Source organism: Leptonotus elevatus, chromosome 10, assembly GCF_054856555.1.
Source record: "Leptonotus elevatus isolate MCC_2025b chromosome 10, RoL_Lele_1.0, whole genome shotgun sequence".
Classification (NCBI taxonomy): Eukaryota; Metazoa; Chordata; class Actinopteri; order Syngnathiformes; family Syngnathidae; genus Leptonotus; species Leptonotus elevatus.
In genome coordinates this window covers 14627176-14639802 of record NC_141248.1, presented here as the reverse complement: position 1 = coordinate 14639802, position 12627 = coordinate 14627176, and the positions used below count along the sequence as shown (strand labels likewise).

General features: G+C 39.5%; 1 protein-coding gene across 2 annotated transcripts; it reads left to right on the top strand.

The window, feature by feature from the left end:
* The first annotated feature begins 649 nt into the window (after positions 1 to 649).
* LOC147167238 (S-adenosylhomocysteine hydrolase-like protein 1) lies at positions 650 to 12187 on the top strand. Of its 2 annotated transcripts, XM_086086943.1 has the most exons (17): positions 650 to 1152; positions 2905 to 3016; positions 3167 to 3310; positions 4252 to 4352; positions 4517 to 4619; positions 5235 to 5329; positions 5406 to 5512; positions 5601 to 5717; positions 6516 to 6579; positions 7406 to 7494; positions 7643 to 7713; positions 7797 to 7891; positions 8009 to 8107; positions 8217 to 8285; positions 8925 to 9003; positions 9216 to 9336; positions 9491 to 12187. In XM_086086943.1, the coding sequence occupies exons 1-17, from the start codon at positions 973 to 975 to the stop codon at positions 9495 to 9497; spliced, it is 1653 nt and encodes a 550-aa protein (XP_085943069.1). In that variant the 5' UTR covers positions 650 to 972; the 3' UTR covers positions 9498 to 12187. The 2 variants fall into 2 exon arrangements, with proteins under 2 accessions (XP_085943069.1, XP_085943070.1); XM_086086944.1 differs by lacking the exon at positions 9491 to 12187 and having other exon boundaries at positions 9216 to 9340.
* Positions 12188 to 12627: the final 440 nt, after the last annotated feature.

Sequence of the window (12627 nt, the reverse complement as noted above, 5' to 3'; positions counted from 1 at the left end):
ACAAAACCTTGAGACTCACTGGACAACAGGTGAGGGGAGCTGTCCGCTTTCCAGATGACCAACTTTTAACACACAATGTAGTGAAATACAATGTTACTTAGGACAAGGTTTTTTGTTTTTTAATGATTATTCAATCTACATTTACATTGAAAATACGTGCCCCCCTCCCCCACACCTTTCATTTAACATCTGGGCACCCCCCAAAATCAAGTTAATTAGCACTGAAAAATACATTTAACAGGGCTTATTTTGTGTTCATGTTAGAAGAAAGACCACAATGTATGATCAAATGTTTTCATAAAAAGCATTTTATTTTAAATTGTCTTCTTGGGAATGGAAAAGTCAAGCTACCAATAGGCAGGAATGACCTTCATGCAAATTTAAAGTGTTTACTCCACAGTATATGTTTAATGTTGGAATCGGTAGGATGCCCTTATGGCAAACGAAATAGAGCAATGAAATACGGCGAGTGGTTAAAAAAAGCAATAAAAAGAACATAATTTTTTTTTAGTGCGTTGTCGTTTTGATGATTTGCAAATTACAATCATCCAAAATACATACAAAATTTGGGAAATTCCCGCACTCTGATGGTTTCATTGAACGCTTCGTGTTGAGGGAAACGCCCCCTCGTCCCGTTAGCCACCACCCACAAACTCACTCAGCTGGGGCAGCAGGTGACAGTTTGAGCCCGTCCGAGGAACAACACCGACCTCACTCAGGCTAACAACATAACAACGACACTCACAGCGCCAGAAAAAAAGCCTACTTTATTATTCATACTTTACATTGCGTCATTTGTAACTCCCTTTTCCTCTCGTTGGCGCCGCGTAGCTCACCAGCATATTTGTCAGGACATCGATGCCATTTGCCTCTGACGTTGACAAGCAGAGAAGACGAAGGATTTAAGCGGCACGTCGTCTACCGAAGGCTTTCCTTCTTGCCCTGACAACGACTGACAAGCCACCGCCGACAATGTCAGAGCCGACCGCGGAGGTGAAGCTGGAGGTGAAGCAGGCGAGCAAAGAGGTGAAAGAAAGCGAAAACGTGGCGGAGAAATATTCTGTCATGACGGTGAGCAAGAACACCGAAATGAACATGGAAGAGCTGTCGTCCGCCTTCAGCGCCGTGCCCACTCACAAGCCGGTGAAAAAGGTACCGACGCCGTCCCAAGTTCGAAACCTATTAAGAATGGTTACTGCTGCATTTTGCGACCTATTTCAGGCAATAATCGTTTAATGAGCGTGTAACACCCAGCTAAGCTAAACTCTTCTCAACTGGATTTCTGTCCCTTGAACTAAGCCTAACAACTAGCGTCTGCTTCACTTAAGACTGAGATAAAATATCTACTTTACACAGCATCATTATGCTGACATTTTAATTTTATACTGTGTCTAATACCCCCCCCCCCCCCCCCCCCATCCCACCATATGAGTAGAAGTGACATTTTTTTTAAATAAGGGCAACATACCCTGCGTCCTGAGCAAAATGTATTTAAATTTCTTACAATGTGCCATATCCATCTCTTGGTCTTGTCGGCTGCTAGACTTTTCACACTCAGGTTACCTGTGACCCCAACAAGGTCACTCACCATGGAGACAGCTAGTCTGACACTGCACTGAGCAAAAATAAGGGTAGATAAACCCATACCATATTTTCATGTTGGTACAAGAAGAATGGATGTCAGTGGTGGAGCTGCAAACATTGCAAACAATTATTGATGCATTCATGTGGGCCAAATATGAAGAGAACACAGCGCCGGTTTGTTCCGTATCATCAAAGAATAAGTAAGAAGTCACTCTTTGAATTGTTGCTAAGTCTTTGAAAGGGAAAGTATCTGTTGACACAGGAATGTACAAAAGAAAATCAGGTAAAGTGTTGGGTAACAAAAAAAAGAGTATAACTAGGCCCTCATCAGAATTCTCTTTCTAATGTTTAACTCAGCAAACTTGTTTTGACGTTATACTTTCACATCCTCTTTCCTTTTAGGGAGTGACACAAGTGCATCGTCACTGTTCCCGGAACACTGTTTTTGTATATTTTTTCATGATTCAGGGATTGTCATTTGAATAAATTCCCTTGATTGGATCAGAGGGAAATTATTTTGATTGAATCATATTATTATAATGTGTTTCCATAACCTCTCTGAATGTTACTTTCACTGATTTCCATTCTACATAATATTTTTTTTTCTAGCACAGTGCAGCTGTCCCAAACTCACAAATTTGTAATGATGCCAATTGTTTTAATATATGGAATACTAATGATAACAATAGTTATACAATCGGTAATAACAAAAACAAGAAAAATAATCATTGTGAGAAAAATGATGAATTTGTGGTACACAAAACCAAGAAGTATCGCAGCATCAAAAATAAAGATCACATGTCAAACAGCGTGAGCCCTATAGTGTTTCAAAAGGCATAATAACTTCAAAGCGCTCTGTAATACAGTGTATAGTATTTGCTCTGACAAGAAAACCACTTCTCTTATTGTTCTTTGTTGCTATAGTATGATATTTACACTGGTATGCAGGGAGTTTAGTGGCAGTGCCTAGAAACCAGAGATAGATCACGGTTGAATACCTGGCTCAACTTCAGAGGTGAAGCCCAATGAGACTGGAGTTGCGTCCCCCTCAATCCCCACTTGATTGGTCACATGAAACCTTATACACTTGCTCAGAATGTTGCTTCATGGCGTAAAGTCTCTGCTGAGCTTCGGAGAGGTATCGGTAATTTATTATCTGGACCGTCTGCAGTACTGTGCCAGACACTCACGTGGGTACACACAGATAAAACACTAAGTAGCGGACTTAATGAACCTTGATATTTCTATGGCAGTGAATGACTTGGAATCGCAGCTTCTTCTTTTTTTTTTTATGCATTCATTTCTAATATGACCTTTCAGCAAATCCAGTTTGTGGAGGACAAACAGGAGTTCAGCCGGTTCCCCACCAAAGCAGGCCGTCGTTCCCTGTCACGCTCCATTTCTCAGTCGTCCACTGATAGCTACAGCTCAGGTAAGAAGCTGAGTCAGTCCTCCCAATCATCTAATTTTAGTCTCAAACCAAACAGTAACGTGCTTTTGTTGGAATATTCACTCGCAGCCTTGCGTTTTCTTTCAACTCAGCGGCGTCTGTCCTCTTTATAATCTCTGTTGTAATTCCCAGCTGCGTCCTACACAGACAGCTCAGATGACGAAACTTCACCACGGGACAAAACACAGGTGAACTCCAAGGGCAGCAGTGACTTCTGTGTCAAGAACATTAAACAAGCCGAGTTTGGGAGACGTGAGATTGAGATTGCTGAACAAGGTGGGACACGTGGGACACATGCGAGCATGTTATTTAATTAAATACTGGCAATTTAGTCATTTGTTGTCAATGCATTCTGATGCATACATTTTGCAACATTTAAAAGTCTTATTGGACTGTGTTTACCTAAATAACAATACTTATTGATTGACCTTTCAATGTATTCATGTAACAATATTGGGGCCCATCAGCCATAACTTGGACATCCTCAAAATAATTCGCAATATCTAAATATGGGGACTGACATGATGATAATGTAATTACTCCTTCCTGCTTTTATTTTGGGCCAATACGATTATGACATCACATAAGTCTGACTTCACTGCATATGCGCAACATTTCTAGCTTTTCTGCTCTTTTCTCATTTGTCACACAGGTGAGACAAAGTGAACATATTTGTGACAAAAATTTATATTGATCACTGCTTTACAACATGTAAATAACCTCCGTGTCTTTGTCAAGGTTCAGTGCGATTGAGTCCGTGATTGCCTTCCACAAAGTTGCTTTGTTGTCATACGGGAACTCAATATGAAAAGGATTCACCTCATGTTGACTGTTTTCTTGTCACTAATTCACCTTTTTGACAAACAGTCAGAAAACGCTAAATATAGTGGCTGGATCTGTATGTTGGCAATACTGTTTTTGCTTTTCTAAACTAGCTCATCTCTTCGCAGCAGCAATGTTGCTTAATGTAAAGGAGTACACATCAACTTAGTGATTATGGATAAACATGAATTTCCTTCAACCTTTTCTATTTAACAGGCCTTCATTATTTTTGCTTGAAACAATTAAAAACACACAATTTTCATAGCATTTAGGGCAGCACGAGAGTTTTCCAGTCCAGTCCTATTTGTTACAAAAGCACGTATGTGCATCTGGCATCTGCCTACGACAGTTCTCGCTCTCTCTCCCACTCACCTCTCCTAACGTTCTATTCTCAGACATGTCAGCACTGATCGCTCTCAGGAAGAGAGCACAGAGTGAGAAACCATTAGCAGGTGCCAAAATTGTGGGCTGCACTCACATCACTGCACAGACCGCAGTAAGATATTTCTCTTTCTTAGAGGTTCAGTTTGATCCGACTTATTATAGTTGTAATCATTAAACCATTATAGTTTTTGGTGACATATAGTGAGTGCAGGTTGTGGTATGCTTCTTGTTAAAATGAGAACAATAAATATCATCTCGTCTCATCTGTGGTTTCAGGTGCTGATTGAGACTCTGGTGGCTCTTGGGGCCCAATGCCGCTGGACTGCCTGCAACATTTACTCCACACAAAATGAAGTGGCCTCTGCTCTGTCAGAGATAGGTAAACGCCAGAGCAGATTAAACTCTGCCGTGACCCCATAAATACTCTGGCTTGGCTACAGTACAAAAAGCCTCTGTCGCACATTATTACTTTGTAGATAAAACGTTTTTGTTTTTTTTGGGGACTTCTGGACCTCTAAACCATTTTTAATGGGCAAAAGAGTAGTTTTATGTCAAGATCCTGTGATGGGAACCAGGGATCTTAATGGAAACATTAAGCATTATTAGGTGGTTGCTATGCGGTGGTCAAAGTATGCAATTTATTTTACCGTAGATCATTTGTAATCTGGCTGGTTAATGGTTTGCTACAGAGTAGTAGCAAGCCAGACTGAGGACATATGCCTCAAAGAGTATAGGATAGGCCTGCTGTTTGGGGGAGTTAATTTTTACAGTGTATTTTTAAGGAAAAACGCAATACAGCAAGTGGATAGCAAAAAACAAAAGCCCTTAAGACCACTGCTGTCCCAGTCAATGACAATTTCAGTAATGCAGTCCTGTTGCATGCTAAGCTAGTGCTAGAACCCAAACAGCATTATTTCTGCTTTTTTTTATGCTTATGCAATTGAAGGGTTGTCAACATTTCAAACCTGGATATCACCCATGTGACACATTTCAGGTGTAGCTGTGTTTGCCTGGAAAGGGGAGTCTGAGGATGATTTCTGGTGGTGCATTGACCGCTGTGTCAACACTGAGGGATGGCAGCCTAACATGGTATATAACAACATTGGAAGCTAGAGTAGAAAAATGTACATGGTTCAACTGAGAAATACATTTTTCTTCCTGCTAGATCCTCGATGATGGAGGCGACCTGACACACTGGATGTACAAGAAATACCCAAATGTATTCAAGAAGATCCGAGGAATTGTAGAGGAGAGCGTCACCGGGGTTCACAGGTTATCTAACATAAATACACGACTGCACTATCCAAACACCGCAGGAGTGTCCAATGTGAAGCCAGCAGACTGCGTCTCCTCTTTCCAGGCTGTATCAGCTCTCCAAAGCGGGAAAACTGTGCGTGCCAGCCATGAATGTAAATGATTCTGTGACAAAGCAAAAGTTTGACAACCTTTACTGCTGCAGAGAGTCTATCTTGGACGGGTGAGTGAGTCTGATATGTGAGTCCTTGTAGGCTGATCACGAGTCTCAAGTCCAAACAATTGTACAGAATGTTTATTTGGCAGCTCCACATAGACATTTGATGCCATGTACAAAGAAAGCTTGTGATATGTCAGCAATCCAAACTACAATAGCTCTGCTAATTTTCACTAAGGCCACCTATGAATAGTTCAGTACTATTGCACAATGTGTCTACAGCTGTGTATGCAATGGGAAAATGTTTGTTCTACTAACAGCTCACTCACAATTTATTGCTTCCCTTCCCTCTGATTAATAATCGGCCAGATAGACTGTTGTGTTCCATCATCAAATGCAACTCAAATGGCACTCAGCAGAGTGCAGGCCTCCTAATTTAGGTCAGCCTTCATAAGAACCAGCCATCTTCATATGACAGAGTTGTGTTATTTACATTCATGTCTTTAATATGAATGTTAACAATATAACAAAATTGAATATGTATTTAGGAGTTTTGCGGCCATACCGAAAAGGAAAAAAAATACAAAAACAGTCCTGATTATGAAAATCTAGTCCAATTAATTTGAAATTTCATGAGATTAGAGAAAATCCATACTTTTAAGAGAATATATGTATAATTATATTTAAATCCATGGTGGGAGATAAGCGCATCACTTCACAGCACTTTAATTTATTGTGCGGTACATTCAGTGCACTGAGACTGACTGTTCAGTGGAATGCTGACTCAGCTGATTTTAGATTCACTGACAGGCCATTTCCCACCTCCACACAATGTGCTAATTATCTGCCGCTGTTGTCTTTAAGATTGAAGAGAACCACAGATGTCATGTTTGGAGGCAAGCAGGTGGTTGTATGTGGCTACGGTGAGGTGAGATGCTTCATTTAATATACCGATGCCATTTGTACACAGTAAATTCTGAAGAGTACATTTTACTCTAAAAAGAGTCAAATTTACACTTGGAAAATAGTAAAATATTCAGAGTAAATTTTACTTAAAGCATTTTCAGTGTGTAAGAGAGAATTTGCCTATCTCATGAAAAACCTATTAAAGATTTTTCACTCAGAAATTCTAAGTACATTTTGCAAGGAGAGATTTTGACTAAATTTGAATGCGTAGTTGTTTTTTCAAGTCACAAAATTCAGCTTGGGACACTGCCACTCTCCGACCTGAGCTATGCCACTCCTACTGTTTGCTAGTATCCGAAAGGAGACAAAAAAAACATTGTTTTTGGTCTCTCGGAGGTATGAAGATTCTATAGGAGTGGCTTAGCTCAGGTGGTAGAGTGCCGGTCTCCCAAGCTGAAGTTTGTGAGTTTGTTCCTCAACCCTTGTGTATTTTTTAGAAACATTTAGTCAAAATCTCTCCTTGTAAAATTTACTCTCACACACACTAAAAATACTTTGAGTAAAATTTACTCTGAATATTTTATTCTCTTCCATGTCAAGTGTAAATTTTACTCTGTTTAGAGTGGGACCAAATATACTCTGTTTAAGACTTAAAATTTACTTTAAGGAATTGACTGCGTAATTATAATAATGATAAGCAGAAAAATCACGATTTATCACTGCACATTGACAGATGACACTGAGGTTTGCCTAGCGTTCTTATGACAAGTACTGTCATGTTTTAAAATAGCTGTTTACATCTTTAAAATACTGTTTCGTGTTTACAATGCCTTATTTTGTCTTTGAAGGTTGGAAAAGGTTGTTGCGCTGCACTGAAAGCTCTTGGGGCTATTGTCTACATTACGGAGATCGATCCTATTTGTGCCCTGCAAGCTTGGTGAGCAAAACAGAAGTACAATGTTAAAACTTGATGGAAAAGTAAATCCTAAACGTAGTTAAGCTATCCAAAACTATTCATGTATTTCTGAAACGTAACTGCATTTGTCATTGTGCTGACGCAACGTCTTCCTCTTGCGTGTGAACAGCATGGATGGTTTCCGAGTGGTTAAGCTGAATGAGGTCATTCGCCATGTTGATATCACCATCACATGCACTGGTAACTCCACTCAACACTCTCTCTCACTGTGGCTTCGAGCCATGTAGACTGTGCACGCTCACGGTTGGTGGGCCTTTCCGCAGGAAACAAGAATGTGGTGACCAGAGACCAGCTGGACCGCATGAAAAACGGCTCCATTGTATGCAACATGGGCCACTCCAACACTGAGATTGACGTGGTGAATACCTATTTAAAAATGGAGCGTTCAGAGGGTCATTCTAACGCGATGTATATTTATTTGAGATGTCAAACACAATTCAATAATCACGTGCTAATGTCACTGGAACTCCCCCAGGCAAGCCTTCGCACCCCTGAGCTGACATGGGAGAGGGTGCGTTCACAGGTCGACCACGTCATTTGGCCTGATGGCAAGAGAGTCATCCTGCTGGCTGAAGTGAGTGCACATATGTAATAGATACATTCATTGCTCTTATTTATGGAGTGCACTAGAAAGTACCTGTAGGACAACACAATACAAACTGTAAATGCTGTTGCTTTTTTAGGGACGCCTCCTCAATCTCAGCTGCTCCACTGTTCCTACCTTTGTCCTATCCATCACCGCCACCACTCAGGTTAACAACACTTATTTAAAGCCTATATATGATACAAAGCAACAAACAAGCGCGGTGTGTATGCAAGAGTGGCTGAACTGTCAACGTTCCACCCTAACAGTAGGGGTTAGAATGATCTTGACGTTGATGAATCGACTGCGCAGCAAATTTACAGCAGTGCCTCAAGCATGTGGGAATGTTTTATTGAAAATAAGACTAGTAGAATGGTCACTTGTAAAATTATGCAATTCTATTCTCAACTATAACAAAAGCACAAGTGATATGCACACCCATCTTAAAAAAAGGCACCTGCTAATGCTAGCTCACGTTGGTAATCAGCTAGTTCACCAAACGCCTTCCTGTAACAGAAAAGGCTGAGAAGACCGTCGAGTCTTGTCTCTTTTTTTTTTTTTTTATGAAAGGCTAGTAGCAAAGCTGCAGTTGAGTTACATGAACTGGAGTTATATAAGTTCTGTCTGCGAGGCAATGAAGGGGTGAACTTGTATTTGGAGACTGAAGTCAAACGGTTGCGTGGATAGCGAGTTAACAACTAAAATAATATCCATGATATCAACGACTAAGTTGTTCAACCCCTAATTTGCATATATAATATGATCATATTGACGTATTTATGGTTAGACACCAGTTGTTTTTTTTCAGGCCCTGGCCTTGATAGAGTTGTACAATGCTCCCGAGGGACGGTACAAGCAAGATGTTTACCTGCTTCCTAAGAAAATGGGTAAGGAGAATTATGTACTTATAGAACTGTACTGTGATTTATAGTATTTTACAATTTTCCAAAATTATAAGCAGTGTTCTGTTTCTAGTTTTAAAGATTACCATCTGATATCTTTCTCTAATTTACCTTCCATGTACATTTCTGAAATAACATTTGAGATGCAGGTATAATGTTTCAATCTTTGTGATTTCCTTTCAAAATCTGTCGTCCAGATGAATACGTGGCCAGTCTACATCTAGCAACCTTCGATGCCCACCTGACGGAGCTCAGCGATGAACAGGCAAAATATTTGGGCCTGAATAAGAATGGCCCTTTCAAACCCAACTACTACAGGTAATTGTTGAATATCTGTCTTAACCATTAAGATGGAAGCTATTTGTTTTGAACTTGCTTTACGTCTCAATGTCAGTTACGCAAATGTACAAATAGTAATAACTTTTCAATCAGGCTTTTCCCCAACTTTTTTGTTGTTGTTTGCTCTACACAGGTATTAGCCTGCAAAAAGCTACACCTCAGCACAAGCGCGTGCTGATGACTGCCAAGACACAAGATCTGTTGGTGTATCCCCTATTTTGTAGTCTACGCAAGACGACATTTTAGTGTATGTTTGTATTTGTCTCATCTATTTTATTTCACAGAAATACTTGTGATAGTCCACATTAATGCACAAATGTATTGTCAGATTATGGTGCACCAGTATCAACTAGATCTTGTTAATTGTTTTAGACTGTTGTGCCAAAAATACTGTCAGGGAAAGGTTACAGATTTAAAATAGTAGCTGTTGACTTTATGTGATGAAAAGAAATTAATTAAATAATAATATGGGATGTGACGTTTCTTAGCCTTGTGCAAGGAAATCTGGAAACTTTTAAACTGACTGATACCTTAAATTGGTCATCAACCTCATGTATGAGACAGATGACGACTGTTAATGGCAGGTCTAATCTTGCCTGATTTTAACTATAAAGAGCCATATAGCTATATGGACCAAACCACAGTTTTGGTTAGTAAATATTTGACTCATTGAATCTAATTGTTGCGCTGCATCTGCTAGATCTAGTTGTAGCACTTATGCTTATAAATGAGCCATAACATCTATGATTTTGTAAGAAATGCATTGGCATTTGATACCGTCCCGCAGGCGAAAAAGCCAACTTCGGTTAACATGGCCCTGCTGACTGAATACATTCCAATGTTGAGCTACAGAGGAGATTCTTGCCCCTGTGTTGTCAACTCTCTGTGAAAAATCACCACATGTTGGTAAACTAAATCTAGTACTTTATGATCCTCGAAGAACCGTGATTTGTTTCGGAAGTACAATGATAAGATGATGCATGCACCCCAGGGCAGTTAATTACAGTAATGTCCATTGCAGGGGTCACCAACCTTTAGGAAACTGAGAGCTACTCTTTTGGGGTACTAATTAAAGTTAGATACACACGTCTGAAATACCAAATTTGCTCAAATTACCTCATGTGTTATTTGTATTTAACAATATTCATGTGAAAACACTGATCAAGTGAAATATTCCTCACATCATTATCAAGAATGACTTATTATGCAACACTTTATTCCTATTAATGTCTTCAAGTGTTTACATCTCCAAATGATCACTTCTATGACATTCCTAGGAAATGACTATGTCCCATCACTGGTTAGCAATTTTCAAACTGGCCCGTGAGCTACTCGTGGTCCTTGGGGGGCCACCTGGCGCCCACGGGCACCATCTTGGTGACCTCTGATCTATAGCGTTGTTGTCATTCTTGGAATGTTATCAAATAGATGAAAATAAAATAGTCCACTGTGAATCCATACTGTTGCAACTGATGTATATTCTATTGTGTGAGTCACATACTGCCTGCTCCGCAAAGTCTAGAACAGTGTTTGTACTGTATACACAGCCACCATAAGATCATCTCAGTGGCATTTATCAAAACACAACACACACGCTGTACTCATAGCGGTACACAAAATATGTGTCGTTTGATTTATTTATAGATTGAAGTAACATAATCTATACCCCTTTTTCCTCACAATGTTTTAAGCAAATCGTATTAGAGACGTTGTAGTTAGCTGAGTGTACACGGTGTTCTCTTGTGCTTTTGCACTTGCTCACGTTTTTCAGTTCAACTGCTACTATTTGTGAGGCTTGCTCTTGCACCTATTATACTGCTATTATTTCTCTACTTGTTCTTGTGTTTTAAATTTTAAGGACCATGTTGAATGAATTGACTGACTGAGTTAAGAGATAGTCTTGCTTTATGTATTCCAATATGTATTTGATCTTTGCTATGTGGGCCACCTCATTACTGTCCCAAATGTTACAATATACTAATTTGACCTTCAATTTCAGCACCTTTTAACAGAACCTTAACATATTCCTACATTGAAGTTATGAGGAAATTGGAGTTTTTCCTTTTAATCTACCGGATTTTATTGAAAAGTAGCCTTGTGTGAGCTACTATGTCACCTTTGCACTTGTCATTTCAAGAGCATTTGAACCAAAGGTATCTTATCTATGAGGGCATCATTGTCAGGAAGCTGAGTGCCGTAACCATGGTTACTGCCCAGCTGACAGTGCCTTGTGACTCACTTAGTACAGTTTGTATCTGCAGTGCGTGTGTGTGTTTTTGCAAGTATTGCTGATGCACACAACATGGTTGTTCTGCTATGCAGTTTTCTTCTGTCAAAAATGTTTGAATCGTGCCGCAGTGGAGAGCTGTTACTCATGTAGTCATTACATTAATTTGAAGTGAATACACAGTATTTTTGTTCTCCATCGTACAGCTCTTGTAATGTATTGTATCTCTTTAATTTTGTGTTTTTCCATGTAATAATCACAACTAAGTCCTACACTGATCTTTTCCTTTTAGCACTTCATATGCCTCCTATAGCAGATACATGTTGCTTTGATGAATAATAACTTCATTTTAAATTGTTTATGTCAAATAACAGGACAGATTAATGTTTTTGTTTTGATGGTTGTCAACTGAATAATATATGCACACCACTGTGATTTTTACAGCTGTACACGTTGTAGTCTGGTGTGGAGACAGTTATTTAAAGAAGGCTTTGAGCACAGTAACGGTATTTAGTTTTAGAACACAATCACAACAGTAAACTGTATGCTGTGGCAAATCCATGTGCACCGTTCCCTTTAATAAACTGCCGGTAACTGATCAAATGTCTATGGCAAATCATTTTGCAAGAAGTAACTAACTGTTTTAAAGATGATTCATTATTCCATGACATGCAGCAGCAATAAATGACATGACAAATGAACAGGATGGCCCAAAAATAGCTATACACTTTTTAAATTAACTTAATTAGAAAGGAATGGGCACAGGTGGTCACAAAGAATGATGGGAGGCAATAAGGAAACAAGGATGTTTAAAAGGGTGGAAGGAAAGATGGATAGAAGAAGAATGCTTCAAAACGTCTTCGTCTTTGCTTCGATGTATGGAAGAAAGAGAATATGGAAGCACGAACAAGTTTGCCATAAGGAGACCCAGTCTTGAAACATTGCCAGGCTGTTTTAAAACTCTATTTTGAAAGCTCTATTATGAAACCCAATTTTGCAAACCCTACCCTGCGATAACTATAATTTACAAGAGTTAAACTCAG

What these genes read in the sequence shown, in the direction of transcription:
- LOC147167238 (XM_086086943.1), top strand. Translation starts at nt 973, where the DNA reads ATGTCAGAGCCGACCGCGGAGGTGAAGCTGGAGGTGAAGCAGGCGAGC. An exon ending in ACATCACTGCACAGACCGCA is followed by an intron (nt 4,353 to 4,516) that starts GTAAGATATTTC and finishes CTGTGGTTTCAG; the next exon opens with GTGCTGATTGAGACTCTGGT. An exon ending in AGGGATGGCAGCCTAACATG is followed by an intron (nt 5,330 to 5,405) that starts GTATATAACAAC and finishes TCTTCCTGCTAG; the next exon opens with ATCCTCGATGATGGAGGCGA.